At 48.4% G+C, this 22943-nt stretch overlaps 1 protein-coding gene across 1 annotated transcript in view; it reads left to right on the top strand.

Annotated features, from left to right (window-relative positions):
* Positions 1–22943, top strand: part of HSPG2 (heparan sulfate proteoglycan 2) — a 242884-nt gene that overhangs the window by 131074 nt on the left and 88867 nt on the right. Inside the window, exons 21-39 of the mRNA XM_082274816.1 lie at positions 127–254; positions 343–429; positions 539–594; positions 4398–4465; positions 5316–5456; positions 5573–5755; positions 5847–6026; positions 8887–9005; positions 9079–9190; positions 9317–9430; positions 10296–10417; positions 10670–10756; positions 10976–11025; positions 14679–14770; positions 14850–14990; positions 16762–16953; positions 19837–19875; positions 21517–21621; positions 21920–22192. Coding sequence (XP_082130942.1) covers positions 127–254; positions 343–429; positions 539–594; positions 4398–4465; positions 5316–5456; positions 5573–5755; positions 5847–6026; positions 8887–9005; positions 9079–9190; positions 9317–9430; positions 10296–10417; positions 10670–10756; positions 10976–11025; positions 14679–14770; positions 14850–14990; positions 16762–16953; positions 19837–19875; positions 21517–21621; positions 21920–22192 — 2289 coding nt within the window. The remainder of the gene's footprint in view (positions 1–126; positions 255–342; positions 430–538; positions 595–4397; positions 4466–5315; positions 5457–5572; positions 5756–5846; positions 6027–8886; positions 9006–9078; positions 9191–9316; positions 9431–10295; positions 10418–10669; positions 10757–10975; positions 11026–14678; positions 14771–14849; positions 14991–16761; positions 16954–19836; positions 19876–21516; positions 21622–21919; positions 22193–22943) is intronic.

The raw sequence follows: 22943 nt of genomic DNA, 5'->3' as shown, positions 1-22943 counted from the left end.
GGGTGAAGGTTCCTACTGTATCACGGTTGCATTGGTTGGATGGTCCATCAGAATAAAGCCTACACAGGCAGGGTGGAAGCTCAGATATGAAAATTGAAGGTTCTGATTGTGTTTTCTTCTCTCTAGAACTGTCAGCACAACACGGAGGGGCCACAGTGCAATAAATGTAAGGCGGGCTTCTTCGGAGATCCCACTAAGGGCACAGCCGATGCCTGCCGGCCCTGTCCTTGCCCTCTCATGGATCCGACTCGCAGGTGAGCCCCAATACCTTGCGTTCCATTCAATACGCTCATTGGGTGATGTTCTGATCTCTGACGGTTGTCTCCCTGCCCCCCACTCTAGGTACTCTGACACGTGTTTTCTGGACACCGATAGTCAGCCAACGTGTGATAACTGCGCGGAGGGTTATACCGGCCGGCGGTGTGAGAGGTAAGGTCCATCTCCTGTGTATTGCTCCATCCCCCTGGAGATTTCATTCTGGCGTTTGAAGGCCATGCGATACATGCGTTATCTGATGATGGTGTGATTTTCATTCCAGGTGTGCCGTAGGATATGAAGGTGACCCAATGAGAGGCCGGTGTACGAAATCCAGTGGTTAGTACTGACTCCTCCCCCTCTGAGTACAGCCACCTCTCCTGCACGTGTGTAGACTTTAGGACCACTATTAGAACTCATGGGACGCCATGCAACCTTACTGATCCCCTCCCATCTACCTGGGTGTGCGCTGCCCGCACCTTCTCACTTCCTGCACTGATCTTACCTTAGCATTGCTCCAGATGGGAGAGGGGATCCCACTGCACATGCATCGGGGACCACACAGGCTGCCCAGTCTGGAGGCGCAGTGCACATGTGCAGGGAGTCCAGGCTGCTAAGGTGATGGGGAGACTTGGTGTGATGTCACTAGAGGGAGAGGGGATCCCACTGTGCATGCATCGGGGGCCATATAGGCTGCTCGTTCTGGGAGTGCAGTGCGCATGTGCAGGGGGTCCAGGCTGCCAGGGTGAGGGGGAAGCTTGGCATGATGTCACCGGAGGGAGAGGGGATCCCACTGTGCATGCATCGGGGGCCACACCTGCTACCCCATCTGGGAGTGCGGTGCGCATGTGCAGGGAGTCCGGGCTGCCAGGGTGTTCAGGAAGCTTGGCGTGATGTCACCGGAGGGAGAGGGGATCCCACTGTGCATGCATCGGGGGCCACACCTGCTACCCCATCTGGGAGTGCGGTGCGCATGTGCAGAGGGTCCGGGCTGCCAGGGTGAGGGGGAAGCTTGGCGTGATGTCACCAGTGGGAGAGTCACAGTTGCCATGCTTAGTCAGGGCAAAATATAACTGCCAGGTAGATTGTGGGGAGTACAGGAAGACTGTTTGAGGGGTACCAGCAAGGCTGCCATTAGAAACCATGGGGCCCCCTCTGCTGACCTGATGTAGCTCGGTACAGGAGGACTGCCTGCGCCCAGAGCTGAAATCACAGGGCCCCATACAGCCTACCTGACAGGGCCCCGTTACCCCAGCTGAAAGGAGGAGGGCATAGATTTATCAGTCCCCTTCTCTGCAGCCTCAGCTGTACAGATAAATGAATAGGAAACACTCTGAGGCTTCCTGCTCATTCACAAACCTAAGCATAGCAAACACAGTTCTGAATGAACCAGTTTACTAGGCTTCAGTGATGAATGGAGACAGGAGTGATTGGTACCGATCGCTTAGTGTGTTCATTCAGGAAATGTAGGGGCAAGTAAATGACATATTTACTGGTCCCTTACTCCGCTCTCCATTCTGAAACATCCCCCTGTGTGCCCGCAGCAGCTGCCGGCGTGAGAGGAGAGGAGGGAAGACGGCAGCGCTGTGGAGGAAAGGGGCACATGAGGAGGCCCGGACAGCATGGAAGGGGCCAGGTGCTAGGACCAATCCCCTGCAGTGCAGCCAGAGAGGGAAAGAGGAGGAGAAGCTGGCAGGGCTGCAGAAGGGGATCGGTGTCTGCAATAAGACAATACAGCCGGCTGTACTGCCTCATCAGCGGATCGACCTGCCTTTACTCCACTGTAGGCAGCCCTGGTGGGCTTTACCGCTGCTCCTTCGTAGCTTTCATTCAGTAAAACAAATGAAGAAATGTTGTGTGATCCTCTTCTGCCCCCAAAATGCTTCTCCCTCTGTGCCGTAATCCCTTCTAAAATTGGGCAAAGATTGTAAATGTCTTCTGTAAAATGACCCCTGGGGGGAATATGGTTGAGGTTTAGGATTAGGAATAAGGAAGGGATTTGGGGTTAGAGTTTAGGAGTTGGGATTAGGGTAGAATTAGTAGATAGGAGGTTAGGGTTAGGGTTGGGGCCTTCGGGTCAGGGCTAGGTGTTTTGGTTAGGATCAGGGGTAGGCTTAGGGTCTTAGGGTTGGCATTAGGTTGGGTTTAGGGTTTGGATGTTAAAGTTAGGGCTAAGGGGTGAGGGTTAGGGGGAGTGGGTGTTACAGTTTGAGGGTTAGGTGGTTAGTTAAAGAGGGTTAGGGCTGTGAAGTCCCAAAGGTCAAGATATTTGGTTTTGAAGCTCCACACTGTTTTCCCAGCTTAGGATCACCCTTAGTAGAACACTTTGTGAACCCGGCTGCGCTCCCTACGCCGGCTTCACCAAGGCTTGGACACAGAAGTAGAAGACTTGAGGGGTCCCTCAAAAGTCTGCACAGAGCTGGAAGTCAGCTTAGTGACATCCCCTGCAGCAGGGATGTCCCTTTATCATAGTAAAGATTAAAGGGATGTACAGTATCTGACAAAAGTAAGTACACCCCTCACATCTTTTCATGTGACAACACTGAAGAAATGAGACTTTGCTACAATGTAAAGTAGTGAGTGTACAGCTTGTATAACAGTGTAAATTTACTGTCCCCTCAAAATAACTCAACACACAGCCATTAATGTCTAAACCGCTGGCAACAAAAGTGAGTACACCCCTAAGTGAAAATGTCCAAATTGGGCCCAAAGTGTCAATATTTTGTGTGGCCGCCATTATTTTCCAGCACTGCCTTAACCCTCTTGGGCATGGAGTTCACCAGAGCTTCACAGGTTGTCACTGGAGTCCTCTTCCCCTCCCCCATGATGACATCACAGAGCTGGTGGATGTTAGAGACCTTCCCCTCCTCCACCTTCTGTTTGAGGATCCCCCACAGATGCTCAATAGGGTTTAGGTCTGGAGACGCTTGGCCAGTCCATCACCTTTACCCTCAGCTTCTTTAGCAAGGCAGTGGTCATCTTGGAGGTGTTTGGGGTCGTTATGTTGGAATACTGCCCTGCCCCCCAGTCTCTGAAGGGAGGGGATCATGCTCTGCTTCAGTATGTCACAGTACATGTTGGCATTCATGGTTCCCTCAATGAACTGTAGCTCCCCAGTGCCGGCAGCACTCATGCAGCCCCAGACCATGACACTCCCACCACCATGCTTGACTGTAGGAAGACACACTTGTCTTTGTACTCCTCACCTGGTTGCCCCCACACACGCCTGACACCATCTGACACCAAATAAGTTTATCTTGGTCTCATCAGAGCACAGGAGACGGTTCCAGTAATCCATGTCCTTAGTCTGCTTGTCTTCAGAAAACTGTTTGCAGGCTTTCTTGTCCATCATCTTTAGAAGAGGCTTCCTTCTGGGATGACAGCCAGGCAGACCAGTTTGATGCAGTGTGCGGCGTATGGTCTGAGCACTGACAGGCTGACCCCTCCCCCACCCCTTCAACCTCTGCAGCAATGCTGGCAGCACTCATACGTCTATTTCCCAAAGACAACCTCTGGATATGACGCTGAGCGCGGCACTCAACTTCTTTGGTGGACCATGGTGAGGCCTGTTCTGAGTGGAACCTGTCCTGGTAAACCGCTGTATGGTCTTGGCCACCGTGCTGCAGCTCAGTTTCAGGGTCTTGGCAATCTTCTTATAGCCTAGGCCATCTTTATGTAGAGCAACAATTCTTTTTTTCCGATCCTCAGAGAGTTCTTTGCCATGAGGTGTCATGTTGAACTTCCAGTGACCAGTATGAGAGAGTGAGAGCGATAACACCAAATATAACACACCTGCCCCCCATTCACACCTGAGACCTTGTAACACTAACGAATCACATGACACCGGGGAGGGAAAATGGTCAATTGGGCCCCATTTGGACATTGTCACTTAGGGGTGTACTCACTTTTTTTCAGATACTGTAGATGATTCTTGTAACACTGAGATAATGGAGGGGGCGATAACCATGGAATTTCCTGATGAGGGTAAAAACCTCGCCTTACTTCAGAAAACATTATTCTGGACAAATGAAAGGAACCGTTACAAATTGCGTAGCACACCCGGCGGGGGTTCTTCTTCCTTCTCATTTATTGTTGGAGTTTTTGGGGTAATTTGTGTGCTGATCTCTTTGTGTATCCCACAGCGGCCGATACGGGGATCTGCGATGATCGCGGCAGTGCCGCCTCCTCTCCCAGTGCTTGTGTATGTAAGGTAAGTCCGCTCTCAGTGACTTCCTGCAGCGCCCTCCAGCTGCCGCCTGATGAAATCACAGATTTATTACAATGTATCATTTCATACAAATATGTTTAAAACTGGAAAATTCCTTTTCTCTTCCCGCCATTCCAACATTTCCCAGAATCCTCATCCTCCTGCTCCTGTACCCGACTCCTCGCATCTCCCTAAAGTCTCCGCAGAAGGAGAGTCCCAATGAGAGATATCCCCACCTTTCTTCTTAGATTGGGTTCCCGACCTCCATCCTCAGGTCCCCCCAATGGGTCATGTTTTCAGGATTTCCTCTCCTTGCACAAGGGCATTAAATCCAGTGTCAATGGCCGGGTAAGGGAAATTCCTAAAACTTGGCCTGTTTGGGGTACTCAAGGTCTGAGGTTGGGAACCAGTGGTCTAGGGCAGTGGTCTCCATACTGTGGCTTGTGGGCCAGATGCACCCTATGCTCACATTTATACAGCCCTTGGGACACTTCCTCTCCTACTAACATGAAGCATCATTCCTCCCACTGACACCAATGATGGGGCACTATTCCCCCCACTGACACCAATAATGGGGCACTATTCCCCCCACTGACACCAATGATGGGGCATCATTCCCCCCACTGACACCAATGATGGGGCACTATTCCTCCCACTGACACCAATGATGGAGCACTATTCCTCCCACTGACACCAATGATGGGACACTATTCCTCCCACTGACACCAATGATGGGACACTATTCCTCCCACTGACACCAATGATGGGACACTATTCCTCCCACTGACACCAATGATGGGACTACTATTCCCCTCTGTTTCTTGTTTTGGTGACTCCCTCTCTTCTTTTTCAGCCTCACGTCTCAGGGAATTTGTGTAACGAATGTAAAAGTGGAACTTTCTACCTCAGTGAGCGGAACCCGGACGGCTGCTTGAAGTGCTTCTGTATGGGAGTGACACGGCAATGTTCGAGCTCCTACTGGAACCGGGACCAGGTACTGATTGTCCAGGGGAGAAGATATATTGGGGTACACAAGGCAGTGATGTCACACAGACGCCATGCCTACCAATGCGTCCATTAATTAATCAATGGTTTTCCAATGTTTGAAAGGTTCGCGCTACGTATGACAGCCATGAGAGGGCGCCGTTCTCCATCTCGAATGCCGCCAGCACACGCACAATCAGCGAGGGCATCAGTGTGACGGGTCCATCAGAGCTGACATTCAGCTCCTTCAACAATATCCCCCAAGACATCTACTTCTGGGTGCTGCCGGAGCGTTTCAAGGGGGACAAGGTACAGCTCCTGTGGGCAACCAGGGGGGGGGGGGGGGCAGGAATGGTGGTGGTGGTGGTGGAAAGTTTCACAAGGTGACATTGTCTTCCAGGTCACATCGTATGGCGGGGAACTGCGCTACACCATCACCTATGAGGCCTCTTATGGGGCCCAGTCTCTGGACACCCAGCCTCACGTCGTTCTTCAGGGCAATGGGATCTTCCTGGAGCATTACGCCGATATCCGAGCTTCTCCTGGATTCCCCATCACCGTCACTGTTACCTTCCGAGAGGTAAGACCACCTTCCATCACCGTCACTGTTCCCTTCCCAGAGGTAAGACCACCCCCCATCACCGTCACTGTTCCCTTCCCAGAGGTAAGACCACCCCCCATCACCGTCACTGTTCCCTTCCGAGAGGTAAGACCACCCCCCATCACCATCACTGTTCCCTTCCCAGAGGTAAGACCACCCCCCATCACCATCACTGTTCCCTTCCCAGAGGTAAGACCACCCCCCATCACCGTCACTGTTCCCTTCCGAGAGGTAAGACCACCCCCCATCACCATCACTGTTCCCTTCCCAGAGGTAAGACCACCCCCCATCACCATCACTGTTCCCTTCCCAGAGGTAAGACCACCCCCCATCACCGTCACTGTTCCCTTCCGAGAGGTAAGACCACCTCCCATCACCATCACTGTTCCCTTCCCAGAGGTAAGACCCCCCCCCCATCACCGTCACTGTTCCCTTCCGAGAGGTAAGACCACCTCCCATCACCATCACTGTTCCCTTCCGAGAGGTAAGACCACCCCCCATCACCATCACTGTTCCCTTCCGAGAGGTAAGACCACCCCCCATCACCGTCACTGTTCCCTTCCGAGAGGTAAGACCACCTCCCATCACCATCACTGTTCCCTTCCCAGAGGTAAGACCACCCCCCATCACCGTCACTGTTCCCTTCCGAGAGGTAAGACCACCTCCCATCACCGTCACTGTTCCCTTCCCAGAGGTAAGACCACCCCCCATCACCGTCACTGTTCCCTTCCGAGAGGTAAGACAACCTCCCATCACCGTCACTGTTCCCTTCCGAGAGGTAAGACCACCCCCCATCACCGTCACTGTTCCCTTCCGAGAGGTAAGACAACCTCCCATCACCGTCACTGTTCCCTTCCGAGAGGTAAGACCACCCCCCATCACCGTCACTGTTCCCTTCCGAGAGGTAAGACCACCTCCCATCACCGTCACTGTTCCCTTCCCAGAGGTAAGACCACCCCCCATCACCGTCACTGTTCCCTTCCGAGAGGTAAGACCACCTCCCATCACCGTCACTGTTCCCTTCTGAGAGGTAAGACAACCTCCCATCACCGTCACTGTTCCCTTCCGAGAGGTAAGACCCCCTCCCATGGTGAAGGGGGCCCAGAAATCCATGTTAGATGAAATCACCGGCTGGGCTCCAGGGAGGTAGACCCATCATTATGGAAAGCTCATGTACACCATAAGGCTCCATTCACAGCTGAGCGTATTGTTTTCGGGCGTTTTTCAGGTTTTTTTTGCAGATATTTGGAGGCAGGCATTGACATCTAACAAAAACGCTTGTAATCTGCCAAGAAAGAAGCTCATGTACTTTTTTGAGCTTTAAGTGTTTTGCTTCAGACGACAAAACGCTCAGATGTGAACAGGAGGCCATTGAAATGAATGGGATTTTGAGACTTCAGAGATGAGCGTTTTACGAGCTGAAAAACCATCAGCTGGGAACAGGGCCTAAGCAGAACACGCAGTCATGGACTTGGTGTTGACAGTTTGAAGAGAAGTGGAGTACTATAACAACAATTTTATTTTGTACCAATAAAAATCTATTACACAACATTTATGCCATCTTTATGTAGAGCAACAATTATTTTTCTCAGATCCTCAGAGAGTTCTTTGCCATGAGGTGCCATGTTGAACTTTCAGTGACCAGTATGAGAGAGTGAGAGCGATAACACCAAATGTAACACACCTGCCCCCCATTCACACCTGAGACCTTGTAACACTAACGAGTCACATGACACCGGGGAGGGAAAATGGCTAATTGGGCCCAATTAGGACATTGTCACTTAGGGTGTACTCACTTTTGTTGCCAGTGGTTTAGACATTAATGACTGTGTGTTGTCCATGTCTCCAGACCTAAACCCTATTGAGCATCTGTGGAGCATCCTCAAACGCAAGGTCTCTAACATCCACCAGCTCTGTGATGTCATCATGGAGGAGGGGAAGAGGACTCCAGTGACAACCTGTGAAGCTCTGGTGAACCCCATGCCCAAGAGGGTTCAGGCAGTGCTGGAAAATAATGGCGGCCATACAAAATATTGACACTTTGGGCCCAATTTGGATATTGTCACTTAGGGGTGTACTGACTTTTGTTGCCAGCAGTTTAGACATTAATGGCTGTGTGTTGAGTTATTTTGAGGGGACAGTAAATTGACACTGTTATACAAGCTGTACACTCACTACTTTACATTGTAGCAAAGTCTCATTTCTTCAGTGTTGTCACATGAAAAGATAGAATAAAATGTGAGGGGTGTACTTACTTTTGTGAGATACTGTATTGTCCATGAAGGGGGCTCTTGAAAAGTATCTTCGATACAAACTCTGTTCATATGAACCCAGCCTGTATTCGTGTGAACGGAGTTTGTTTCACCACCATGCTGTCTTTATGGGGACTTTACTCCTGAAGAAGGATTCCTGAAACGCGTCGAGTCCACATATGAACTGTAACCTAAATCTTTGCATGTTGTGAACCCCTATGTGGAGAATCATTTTTAATGTAGTGTAATAGAATTTTAATGGTATATAATAAAGTTTTTTTGGTACTCCGTTTCTCTTCTATATGCCCACATAAGGTCCATGGCGAGACATTCTGTCCATGGCGAGACATTCTGTCCATAGTTGTAGAGGATTGGCTGGGATGCGGACATATGGCTCTCACAGTCTGGGTTTCTCTCCCGCTATAGATATGGAAACGCTCAGTCATCAGGTTTAGGGTCAACAATATGCAGGAAGGTCAGAGGTCAGAGGTCTCTCCTGGGTTCCATGGAATTTGGGGGTTTTATTAAAGGGACCTGCACATCTTTTATTATTTAGTGATCTAATAAACAATTTCTCTCCATGGCAGCGTTTCTGGAGGAGGGCGGATGGCCAGGAAGCTACACGGGAGCACCTTCTTATGGCACTGGCGGATATCGATGTTCTGATGATCCGGGCGTCCTACGCGGAGAGGATGGTGGAAAGTCGGTAAGTAGACGGTGGTGACCTATGGTAAGGATGGAAAGCAGTGCTTTGTGTTCACTCCCCCATCTCTCTTCAGAATCTCCAACATCTATATGGACATCGCCGTTCCTCACTCTACAGGCCTGCAGCAGGCGGTGGAGGTGGAGGACTGCGCCTGCCCCATCGGCTACACGGGACCATCATGTCAGGTATGTGGGACTGTTGGTCCAGCTTTGTGAGGTCTACTGATAGGCCCAGTACTGTTTCCGTTTTTGTAGCACTGACCTAAGATCAGACAGTGATGTCTTCTTCATGTCTGGATTTCCGTATTGCAGGACTGTGACATTGGCTACACGCGATCCACCAGCGGTCTGTACCTGGGCACCTGTGAGCGCTGCCAGTGCAGTGGCCACTCCACGGAGTGTGATGGGGAGACAGGAGAATGTCTGGTAGGTTTCAGTTCTGACCGTTTTCTGCATGTCACCCGTTGTATGCAGGAGTGTATTTTGGTTTTGTGCTGCCCTAGGCAAGACTAAAATTGGGCGCCCCTCCCATGTAAATTTACCCCACTCCTTTTTTTAACGGATGTGAGATCTCACGAGAGGGAGGGTGAGAGGGGGTGGAAGAGAGAGAGGGGGGGTGGGTGAGGGAGAGTAAGAGAGGGGGTGAGGGAGGGAGAGAGAGAGGGGGATGAAAGAGAGAGAGGGGATCAAGGAGAGAGAGAGGGGGATGAGAGAGAGAGAGAGGGGGGGATGAGAGAGAGAGAGGGGGATGAGAGAGAGGGGGGGTGAGAGAGAGAGAGAGGGGGGGTGAGAGAGAGAGAGGGGATGAGAGGGATGAGAGAGAGGGGGGGTGAGAAAGAGGTGAGAGTGAGAGATAGTGAGGGGGGATGAGGGAGAGTGGGGGGATGAGAGAGAGGGGGTGAGAGAGTGGGGATGAGAGAGAGGGGGTGAGAGAGTGGGGATGAGAGCGAGAGAGAGAGAGAGGGGGGACGAAAGAGGGGGTTGAGAGAGAGAGAGAGAGGGGGGGGATGAGAGAGAAAGAGAGAGGTGAGAGAGCAAAAGAGAGAGGGGGAGAGAGAGAGGGGGTGGGTGAAAGGGGGTGAGTGAGAGAGAGAGAGGAGGGGTGAGAGAGTGGGGGGGCGAGAAAGGCGGTTCTTGCAACCAGTGGCCAATAGAGTCTCAGGGGGGGGGGGGTGGCTTTTTTGCTGCCCCCCTGCAAAGTGCCGCCCTAGGTCTGGGCCTTGTTGGCCTAGGCCAAAATACAGCACTGGTTGTATGTGTATGAGCTGATCTGTGATCATTTGTCTTCCAGAACTGCCAGCACAACACCGAGGGGGCCAAGTGTGACCGCTGCAGACCAGGCTTCTATGGAGACCCAAGACGAGGAAGTCCTGGAGATTGCCAGGCTTGTCCATGCCAGGGCACATCCAGCCAGTAAGTTGGGGTGTTGTACGGTGATCGGGCTGTCCGCGTTCTTCTCATCTTGTCTCTGAAAATGGCCTCCAGGAACTGTTAGCTTGCTAAAAGTAACAATCCCGACTGACTTTTCTTCCCATCGGGAATCCCGACTGACTTTTCTTCCCATCGGGAATCCCGACTGACTTTTCTTCCCATTGGGACCATCTAGAAGTTGTCTCCTCCTCTGATGAGGGTCCATAACTTGGTCTGTCTTTTGTGTGTGTCCAGGTACTATGGAACGTGCTTCTTGGACTCAGATGGTCAGCCAACATGTGACTCGTGTCCCTCTGGGTACATCGGACGGCAGTGTGAAAGGTAATCGGCATCCATTGAACCCCAGAGAGCTCATGGTGGCTGCAGGCCAAGCCGGAGAGTCTCAATCCTATTCGGAAAGATGTACTACTAGATGATAAAATGTGTCCCTGCCCATTGCAGGACCAACTTTTGGAGTAGTCACCCAATAAGCGATAAAACCTGAACAGATCACTCATCGGGATGTTTTTATGTGACCGTCCAAAATCTTTCTAATTCTAGGTGTGCTCCAGGTTACCAGGGAGATCCATCTCGAGGACAACCCTGCACAGGTATGACCCTGGCTCTATATATCCCCCTGCACAGGTATGACCCTGGTTCTATATATCCCCCTGTACAGGTATGACCCTGGTTCTATATATCACCCTGTACAGGTATGACCCTGGTTCTATATATCACCCTGTACAGGTATGACCCTGGCTCTATATATACCCCTGTACAGGTATGACCCTGGCTCTATATATCCCCCTGTACAGGTATGACCCTGGTTCTATATATCCCCCTGCACAGGTATGACCCTGGCTCTATATATCCCCCTGTACAGGTATGACCCTGGCTCTATATATCCCCCTGCACAGGTATGACCCTGGTTCTATATATCCCCCTGCACAGGTATGACCCTGGCTCTATATATCCCCCTGTACAGGTATGACCCTGGCTCTATATATCCCCCTGCACAGGTATGACCCTGGCTCTATATATCCCCCTGTACAGGTATGACCCTGGCTCTATATATCCCCCTGTACAGGTATGACCCTGGTTCTATATATCCCCCTGTACAGGTATGACCCTGGCTCTATATATCCCCCTGTACAGGTATGACCCTGGCTCTATATATCCCCCTGTACAGGTATGACCCTGGTTCTATATATCCCCCTGCACAGGTATGACCCTGGGTCTATATATCCCCCTGTACAGGTATGATCCTGGTTCTATATATCCCCCTGTACAGGTATGACCCTGGCTCTATATATCCCCCTGCACAGGTATGACCCTGGCTCTATATATACCCCTGTACAGGTATGATCCTGGTTCTATATATCCCCCTGCACAGGTATGATCCTGGTTCTATATATCCCCCTGTACAGGTATGACCCTGGCTCTATATATCACCCTGTACAGGTATGACCCTGGTTCTATATATCCCCCTGTACAGGTATGACCCTGGTTCTATATATCCCCCTGCACAGGTATGATCCTGGTTCTATATATCCCCCTGTACAGGTATGACCCTGGCTCTATATATCCCCCTGTACAGGTATGACCCTGGCTCTATATATCACCCTGTACAGGTATGACCCTGGTTCTATATATCCCCCTGTACAGGTATGACCCTGGCTCTATATATCCCCCTGTACAGGTATGATCCTGGCTCTATATATCCCCCTGTACAGGTATGATCCTGGCTCTATATATACCCCTGTACAGGTATGATCCTGGCTCTATATATCCCCCTGTACAGGTATGACCCTGGCTCTATATATCCCCCTGTACAGGTATGATCCTGGCTCTATATATCCCCCTGTACAGGTATGACACTGGCTCTATATATCACCCTGTACAGGTATGACCCTGGCTCTATATATCCCCCTGTACAGGCATGATCCTGGCTCTATATATCCCCCTGTACAGGTATGATCCTGGCTCTATATATCACCCTGTACAGGTATGACCCTGGCTCTATATATCCCCCTGTACAGGCATGATCCTGGCTCTATATAACCCCCTGTACAGGTATGACCCTGGCTCTATATAACCCCCTGTACAGGTATGACCCTGGCTCTATATATCACCCTGCACAGGTATGACCCTGGCTCTATATAACCCCCTGTACAGGTATGACCCTGGCTCTATATATCCCCCTGCACAGGTATGACCCTGGCTCTATATATCCCCCTGTACAGGTATGACCCTGGCTCTATATATCCCCCTGTACAGGTATGACCCTGGCTCTATATATCCCCCTGTACAGGTATATATTGTCTCTATATACAGTGCCTTGTGAAAGTATTCGGCCCCCTTGAACTTTTCGACCTTTTGCCACATTTCAGGCTTCAAACATAAAGATATAAAACTGTAATTTTTTGTGAAGAATCAACAACAAGTGGGACACAATCATGAAGTGGAACGAAATTTATTGGATATTTCAAACTTTGTTAACAAATAAAAAACTGAAAAATTGGGCGTGCAAAATTATTCAGCCCCCTTAAGTTAATACTTTGTAGCGCCACCTTTTGCTGAGATTACAGCTGTAAGTGGCTTGGGGTATGTCTCTATCAGTTTTTCACATCGAGAGACTGAAATTTTTGCAAAACAGCTGGAGCTCAGTGAGGTTGGATGGAGAGCGTTTGTGAACAGCAGTTTTCAGTTCTTTCCACAGATTCTCGATTGGATTCAGGTCTGGACTTTGACTTGGCCATTCTAACACCTGGATATGTTTATTTGTGAACCATTCCATTGTAGATTTTGCTTTATGTTTTGGATCATTGTCTTGTTGGAAGACAAATCTCCGTCCCAGTCTCAGGTCTTTTGCAGACTCCATCAGGTTTTCTTCCAGAATGGTCCTGTATTTGGCTCCATCCATCTTCCCATCAATTTTAACCATCTTCCCTGTCCCTGCTGAAGAAAAGCAGGCCCAAACCATGATGCTGCCACCACCATGTTTCACAGTGGGGGATGGTGTGTTCAGGGTGATGAGCTGTGTTGCTTTTACGCCAAACATAACGTTTTGCATTGTTGCCAAAAAGTTTGATTTTGGTTTCATCTGAGCAGAGCCCCTTCTTCCACATGTTTGGTGTCTCCCAGGTGGCTTGTGGCAAACTTTAAACGGCACTTTTTATGGATATCTTTAAGAAATGTCTTTCTTCTTGCCACTCTTCCATAAAGGCCAGATTTGTGCAGTATACGACTGATTGTTGTCCTATGGACAGAGTCTCCCACCTCAGCTGTAGATCTCTGCAGTTCATCCAGAGTGATCATGGGCCTCTTGGCTGCATCTCTGATCAGTCTTCTCCTTGTATGAGCTGAAAGTTTAGAGGGACGGCCAGGTCTTCCTAGATTTGCAGTGGTCTGATACTCCTTCCATTTCAATATTATCGCTTGCACAGTGCTCCTTGGGATGTTTAAAGCTTGGGAAATCTTTTTGTATCCAAATCCGGCTTTAAACTTCTCCACAACAGTATCTCGGACCTGCCTGGTGTGTTCCTTGTTCTTCATGATGCTCTCTGCGCTTTAAACGGACCTCTGAGACTATCACAGTGCAGGTGCATTTATACGGAGACTTGATTACACACAGGTGGATTCTATTTATCATCATTAGTCATTTAGGTCAACATTGGATCATTCAGAGATCCTCACTGAACTTCTGGAGAGAGTTTGCTGCACTGAAAGTAAAGGGGCTGAATAATTTTGCACACCCAATTTTTCAGTTTTTTATTTGTTAACAAAGTTTGAAATATCCAATAAATTTTGTTCCACTTCATGATTGCGTCCCACTTGTTGTTGATTCTTCACCAAAAATTACAGTTTTATATCTTTATGTTTGAAGCCTGAAATGTGGCAAAAGGTCGAAAAGTTCAAGGGGGCCGAATACTTTCGCAATGCACTGTATATATCCCCCTGCTCAGGTAAATCCAGGCCCCATACTGTATTACAGGGTCACTCTGAGGGGCCTCCTTATACAAGGTACTGAAATAATTAGCGGGTTATGGAAATGGTTCCATTATGTTTGGGAACAAACCAAGAGAAGTTTAGAGACGTTGGGTGCCCAATGGGTTTCATCCGGGGGACAATATGGAAAAGACGAAGACGTTGCATGGTGGAGGACATATCGATGAAATTGGCGTTTGGATAAACAGGAACCGATACCTTCAAGAGACCAATGGCCGAATGTCCATCTTCACCTTTTGCCTCTGTTTGCCTTCAGGTCCCGGCCCGGGCCCCGGCCCCAGCTGCCAGTGTGATCTGCGGGGCAGCGTCAGTAACACATGTGATGCCCGCCGTCAGTGCCCATGTAAGGTAAGAGTGAACGCCTTTGTCGGGATCCCGTTCCCGCTGTCACATGACCGGACCTCACCCCTCTCTCTATTCCCTCCAGGCTCATGTAGAAGGTCTATCATGCAGCACCTGTCGCCCCAACCACTTCTACCTCAACGTGGACAATCCAGATGGCTGCCTGCCCTGCTTCTGTATGGGGGTCACCCAGCAATGTACCAGCTCCAGCTACCACCGAGAACTGGTCAGACATTAACGCCACATTCTCATGCTTTATGTTATTCTTAGTTAGACTTATAGTGTTCAGATTGTATATACCTGGACTGTAGTGTTCAGATTGTATATACCTGGACTGTAGTGTCAGATTGTATATACCTGGACTGTAGTGTTCAGATTGTATATACCGGGACTGTAGTGTCAGATTGTATATACCTGGACTGTAGTGTCAGATTGTATATACCTGGACTGTAGTGTCAGATTGTATATACCGGGACTGTAGTGTTCAGATTGTATATACCTGGACTGTAGTGATCAGATTGTATATACCTGGACTGTAGTGTTCAGATTGTATATACCTGGACTGTAGTGTTCAGATTGTATATACCTGGACTGTAGTGTCAGATTGTATATACCTGGACTGTAGTGTCAGATTGTATATACCTGGACTGTAGTGATCAGATTGTATATACCTGGACTGTAGTGATCAGATTGTATATACCGGGACTGTAGTGTCAGATTGTATATACCTGGACTGTAGTGTCAGATTGTATATACCTGGACTGTAGTGTCAGATTGTATATACCTGGACTGTAGTGTTCAGATTGTATATACCTGGACTGTAGTGTTCAGATTGTATATACCTGGACTGTAGTGTCAGATTGTATATACCTGGACTGTAGTGTTCAGATTGTATATACCTGGACTGTAGTGTCAGATTGTATATACCTGGACTGTAGTGTCAGATTGTATATACCTGAACTGTAGTGTTCAGATTGTATATACCTGGACTGTAGTGTCAGATTGTATATACCTGGACTGTAGTGTCAGATTGTATATACCGGGACTGTAGTGTTCAGATTGTATATACCTGGACTGTAGTGTCAGATTGTATATACCTGGACTGTAGTGATTAGATTTTATATACCTGGACTGTAGTGTTCAGATTGTATATACCTGGACTGTAGTGTCAGATTGTATATACCTGGACTGTAGTGTTCAGATTGTATATACCTGGACTGTAGTGATCAGATTGTATATACCTGGACTGTAGTGTTCAGATTGTATATACCTGGACTGTAGTGATCAGATTGTATATACCTGGACTGTAGTGTTCAGATTGTATATACCTGGACTGTAGTGTTCAGATTGTATATACCTGGACTGTAGTGATCAGATTGTATATACCTGGACTGTAGTGTTCAGATTGTATATACCGGGACTGTAGTGTTCAGATTGTATATACCTGGACTGTAGTGTTCAGATTGTATATACCTGGACTGTAGTGTCAGATTGTATATACCTGGACTGTAGTGTTCAGATTGTATATACCTGGACTGTAGTGTCAGATTGTATATACCTGGACTGTAGTGTTCAGATTGTATATACCGGGACTGTAGTGTTCAGATTGTATATACCTGGACTGTAGTGTCAGATTGTATATACCTGGACTGTAGTGTCAGATTGTATATACCTGGACTGTAGTGATCAGATTGTATATACCTGGACTGTAGTGTTCAGATTGTATATACCTGGACTGTAGTGTTCAGATTGTATATACCTGGACTGTAGTGTTCAGATTGTATATACCTGGACTGTAGTGTCAGATTGTATATACCTGGACTGTAGTGTCAGATTGTATATACCTGGACTGTAGTGTTCAGATTGTATATACCTGGACTTTAGTGATCAGATTGTATATACCTGGACTGTAGTGATCAGATTGTATATACCTGGACTGTGCTTGCTATGTGAAGGGTGCCAATCATGGATTTGACCTTCTTCGTCTTCCATTGCAGATCATCACTCCATTCCTACCTGGAAACGTCCAGAACTTTGCCCTGGTGAACCGTCAGCGCAGTACCCGTATCACAACCGGACTCACGGTGGAGATGTCCACTCAAGGGCCACAACTCTCCTATAGTCAGTTTGACCAACTGGGCCAGGAATCCTTCTACTGGCAGCTACCAGAGAACTACCTGGGGGATAAGGTAACCCGCCATGGCCGAGGGTCACCCTAAGCGGTGTACAGGGACCATGCCACCACCTCAGATCACTGCAGTAACCATATTGAGGTTTTGGTAAATGGAGACTGGTTCTCGGCCGCAGTCCGTAGCTTGTTTCCATGAGACCATGAATGGCCAATATCATTCGTCATCAGCAATAATGGAGATGTTGTGCCGCTGTGTGGAGCCTCATGGTGTCCGTGTGTCTGGACAGGCTGCAGGGGGCTATGTGTAGCCAGTAATGAGCAGCTAAATTGCCCGCGAGGGTGATGAATTATTGGCACTTTTCCACTGCAAGTACTGGCTTGGCTCTACTCGGCCCTGCTTGGCCCGGTTTGCTTTTCCACTGCTGGTACCGCATGGTATGGTGTTGGAACGGTTCGGTACGGTACGGTATAGGTTTGCTTTTCCACTAAAGTAGTACTAAAGTTAAGTGGGTGGGATAACAACGGGGTGGGTGGGATTCTCTGACCAATCAGTGGCTAGTAGTGACTGCATGCAAAGGATTGTGGGATATGGTACCAGTTTGGTACCTGTTGGAACCACAATCGAGTAGGTACTGTTTTTTCAGAGCCGTACCGTACTGTTCGATTCCATGCAGTGGAAAAGCAAACCTATACCGTACCGAACCGTTCCGACACTATACCATGCGGTACCAGCAGTGGAAAAGCACAAAAGCGTGCCGAACCGTTCGGTTCCATGCAGTGGAAAAGCGCCATTAGTGGACACCTTTGTATTGACCTCTATAAGAAGAGATAACCAGGACTGCTGCCTGCTATCGTCATGGTGGACCCTGTAACAGTCACCCAATGGGTCTTGTTCATGGCAGACAATTTTTCATAAGAAATCTCCCTTCTTATCCATAATCACCAACCAAATCCCAACTCTTCTCTACGGACATGGGTTGAGCCTGGTTGATGAGACACAATGTGGAAAGATCATTTGATAGATTGAATGTTATGCAGGTTCATGAATAATGTTTTATGTTATTTAGCTGTCTTATGACAATATTTGCCTTTATATGTTTGATCTCCATCTGTTGTGGGACTATAAATTTCCAGCATGCCTGGCAGTGTGTAACATTATGAGATGTGCATCCTTATTAGAAAAATGGTTGTCATATGGAGGGCAGACACGTTGGGGCAGTTTCATTGGCCAGGTTTTAGGGGGTTGGCATCGACTCTGCCCAAAGGACCGGTCATGCTATCCACGTTTTGAAGAGCTCCATCTATACCCAACAGTAAGAGAAGCCTCCAGACTTGGCAGACGAAACTCGCAGGGTGTAGCATTATGAGATCAGTATCCTTATCGGATAAATGGTTGTTATATATGGAGGACAGACACATTGAGACAGTTTCATTGGCCAGGTTTTAGGGGGGGCGGCACTAACTTCGCTCCCAGGACCGGCCATGCTGTTCAAGTTGTGTCTGAGCTCCATCCATGCCTAAAAATAAGAGAAGCCTCCAGACTTGGCAGACGAAACTCGCAGGGTGTAGCATTATGAGATCCGTATCCTTATCGGATAAATGGTTGTTATATAGAGGACAGACACCTTGAGGCAGTTTCATTGGCCAGGTTTTAGGGGGGGCGGCACTAACTTCACTCCCAGGACCGGCCATGCTGTTCAAGTTGAGCTTGAGCTTCATCCATGCCCAACAGTAAGAGAAGCCTCCAGACTTGGCAGACAGAACTCGCAGGGTGTAGCATTATAAGATCCATATCCTTATCAGATAAATGGTTGTCATATAGAGGACAGACACCTTGAGGCAGTTTCTTCGGCCAGCTTTTAGGGGGTTGGCATTGACTCCGCCCCCAGTCATGCTATCCACGCTTTGAAGAGCTCCATCTATACCCAAAAGTAAGAGAAGCCTCCAGACTTGGCAGACGAAACTCGCAGGGTGTAGCATTATGAGATCCATATCCTTATCGGATAAATGGTTGTCATATAGAGGACAGACACCTTGAGGCAGTTTCATTGGCTGGGTTTTAGGGGGTGGCACTAATGCCGATCCCAGGACCGGCCATGCTGTCCAAGTTGTGCCTGAGCTTCATCCATGCCCAAAAATAAGAGAAGCCTCCAAACTTAGCAGACGAAACTTGCAGGGTGTAGGAACTGTAGACACAACCCAATCACTGCCGCCCGGTGCTGAGATGATAGTTCAGTTATTGTCTGTCCAGATTTTTCTGCCCTAAAGGGAACCTGTCACAAAACTAGGTGATTCAATCATAGAATATGATGGAACAATGCAGGATCAAAGGTACCATCCAAGGTGTAGATGACCACACTGTTTTCCTGTGTCCCAAACACCCCCTATTGGACATCCTAGAAGTGGCTAACTTGGCTGACCCATAGGAACAAGAGGGGCCAAGCCAAACTTTTCCAGGGAACCTTAAACTTCAGCCGCCTCTGTCTGTAGATCCGTAGATCAGATTGACATGCGTTAGAATGGACGGTGACCATCGTAGACTCCATTGTTTGGGTTTGTGACCAGTTTACTTCAATGAGAGAGATTTACTAAAACTGGAGAGTGCAAAATCTGGTGCAGCTCTGCATAGAAACCAATCCGCTTTCAGGTTTAATTGTGAAGCTCAAGTTAGAAGCTGATTGGCTGCCACGCACAGCTGCACCAGATTTTGCACTCTCTAAATTTTAGTAACTCAACCCCAATATGTCCATTAGGTGTCAAGTTTGGACTGTAAATTGAATATAGAGCAGAATTCAGTACAATGATACCATATATGAAGAAGGCTCGGTGGATCTTTTGGTAACACTGCGGTTTTCATGCTATCACTGACTCTTTGTCTGTTTCTGAATTGTTGTCTGGTTTTGAGTATTTTATCTCTTTCTGTTGTCGCTCTGCCCTGCAGCGGGAGACGTACTTTGCACGGATGCGTCGGGCCCATAAGGTAGAGTGTGCATTGAATGGATGTGCGGTCATGGCTTCCCGCATTGCAGTGACTGCTTAACAATCTGCTGTAATATTGTGGCTTCTGCAGTTTGGCATTGTTACTAAATCCATTTATTGTTTGGTTTGATGTAACTCTCGCCAGCTCTCCATCGTTGATTGTGGCTAAATACGGCCATCTTTGTAGTGGGCAGTTCTAAATGAGAGTTCTTTGCCTGGCTATAATACGTGGGCAGGGAGCCTTGTTAGACTTCCGTCCTACAGTTTTCTGGTGTCACAGGACTGGGCAAGGCTGAGGCTTGTGGTTTGTAGAGTACCGTGTCCCTGGTTATCTCATATTGTAGATTAGAAGCATAGGAATCCTTTATTCATGGTTAACTACGAATCTGGGGGAATGCTCAAGCCTGTGGTCCCCCTAGCCAACCAGAGCAACATGTTCATTGGGTGGCCATCTTGTCCTATCAGTGCTGCATGCTGAGTGCCATTAGGTGATCATCTTGTCCTTTCAATGCGGAATGCTGTGCACCATTGGGTGGTCATCTTGTCCTATCAGTGCAGAATGTTGAGTACCATTGAGTGGCTATCTTGTCCTATCAGTGCAGCATGCTGATGCCATTGGGTGGTCATCTTGTCCTATCAGTGCAGAATGTTGAGTACCATTGGGTGGTCATCTTGTTCTATCAGTGCAGCATGCTAAGTGCCATTGGGTGGCCTTCTTGTCCTATCAGTGCAGCATGCTGAGTACTATTGGGTGGTCATCTTGCCCTATCAGTGCAGCTTGTTGAGTGCCATTGGGTGGTCATCTTGTTCTATCAGTGCAGAATGCTGAGTGCCATTGGGTGGTCATCTTGTCCTTTTAGTATTGCATGCTGAATGTCATTAGGTGGCCATTTTGTCCTATCAGTGCAGCAAGCTTAGTGCCGTTGGGTGGTCATCTTGTCCTATCAGTGTAGCATGCTGAGTACTATTAAGTGGTCATCTTGTCCTATCAGTGCAGCATGCTGAGTGCCATTAGTTGGTCATCTTGGCCTGTCAGTGCAGCAATTTGAGCGCCATTGGGTGGTCATCTTGCCCTATCGGTGCAGAATGCTGAGTACAATTAGTTGGTCATCTTGTCCTTTCAGTGCAGCATGCTGAGTGCCATAGGGTGGCCATCCTGTCCTAACAGTGCAGCATGCTGAGTGCCATTGGGTGGCCATCTTGTCCTATTAGTGCAGCATGCTGAGTACCATTGGGTGGTCATCTTGTCCTATTAGTGCAGCATGCTGAGTATAACTGGGTGGTTATCTTGCCCTATCAGTGTAGCATGCTGAGTGCCATTGGGTGGTCTCCGTGTCCTAACAGTGCAGCATGCTGAGTGCCATTGGGTGGCCATCTTTTCCTATTAGTGCAGCATGCTGAGTGCCATTGGGTGGTCATCTTGTTATATTAGTGGAGCATGCTGAGTGCCATTGGGTGGCCATCTTGTCATATTAGTGGAGCATGCTGAGTGCCATTGGGTGGCCATCTTGTCCTTTTAGTGGAGCATGCTGAGTGCCATTGGGTGGCCATCTTGTCCTTTTAGTGGAGCATGCTGAGTGCCATTGGGTGGTCATCAGAGTGCAGTTAGGAGCCAATAAACAAATTGTTCTTGTACATCCAGCTGAATGACTCATCACTAACAGAAGAGGAAATGCGTAAAAGAGTTGCTACTGGAGACCTACAGGAGAGTTTCAGCCCTCGCTCTAGATCCCGGCGCCAAGCCCAGGTATATGATTGGCCCAATGCTTCCTACGCCATGTCCCTGCCTCATAGTCCTACAAACAAGCAGCATGACACCCCAGCGTCACTGAGCTGGTTCACAGTGAATATGATGTCCTACAATATATTATGATTTCATTCTCTGTGTCCTTCTAATTTCTATAGTCCTTTCTCTTTTCTCCCTCCCAATATTTCCTTCCCTCTTCCTCAGTTTTCTATTTATTCTTCTGCCTCTTTCATCCTTGTGTCGTTTTCTTCTTGTCTGTCCTTGTTTTCTCTTTCCCCGCAATGGAACCTGTCACCAGATGGATAAGACGCAGGAAAAGATTGACAATGAAATATGGAGCCTCTTTTCACGTTTTTCTTCTAGTCGCTCCCATGAGTCCCCAACGTCTCTCCCTCCCAGCAATCACAATGTGTCTGATGGAGGTTCTCTTTCTCCCTCATCTTTGCACGGACCTCCAGGTCCATCTTCTGCTCCTCATCGAAGTCATCAAAGACAACCAAAAGTAAAGTCTAGGTCCTCCTTTTCACCTGTCGGTGCTCCCGGCCACTCACCCAGGAGATCGATGAAAGAGGTATTCTGCTTCCTGCCTTCCCGGCATGATCCATTTAGTCTGGTGGGGTAGATATTATTATTATTATATAGTATTTATATAGCGCCGACAGTTTACGCAGCGCTTTACAACTTGAGGGTAGACAGTACAAATACAATACACTTTAATACAGTAGGAATCGGAGGACCCTGCTCGTTAGAGCTGTGACAGGAAGTCAGGTAAATCTGTGGGTGTTGTCACAGACGGGAGATACATTTCCACCTTGTTTAGAAAATTCACCAATTACTATAGGGTGTCGGCTGCAGAGGTAGCCAGAAAGGTGTAAGGACGTTGAAAAGGCTTCAGCTGTTCAGGATGAGGCAATTAAGGCCTCTATAAGTTATCCAGAGGATGATTCCTGATTGCTGCCTCCTGAAGCTGTGTGAGCTGAGGAGAGCAGTGAGATGAAAGACTTCTGAAGGTGAGGTGTTGGACTTTTTCTGTGTGAAAAGAAAAATGGACTATTGGTTGTCTGCTGTATGACCAGCAGTGTCTGCCCAGCAGTAGGTTGGGACAGACTCCATAGGTAGGTTCCTGTGTGTGAAGGTAGACGCCCACAATGGCCAGGATTTATTTTGTGTTTTGAATTATGCTGTTTTTGATGCTCGCACTTGTGTGAAGAAAATTGCAAGAATAAACCATAGACCGTTGTTTTCAACTACTCCTCGGCCATCTCTCTGTGTAACAAACCCCCCCAAGGGGTCACCCTCTCTCGCTACCGAGCTAACCCCTC

This window comes from Pelophylax lessonae (genome assembly GCF_965119305.1).
Source record: "Pelophylax lessonae genome assembly, chromosome: 12".
Lineage (NCBI taxonomy): Eukaryota > Metazoa > Chordata > Amphibia > Anura > Ranidae > Pelophylax > Pelophylax lessonae.
Note: the sequence above shows the minus strand (reverse complement) of the source record. Positions and strands in the feature narration are given on the sequence as shown.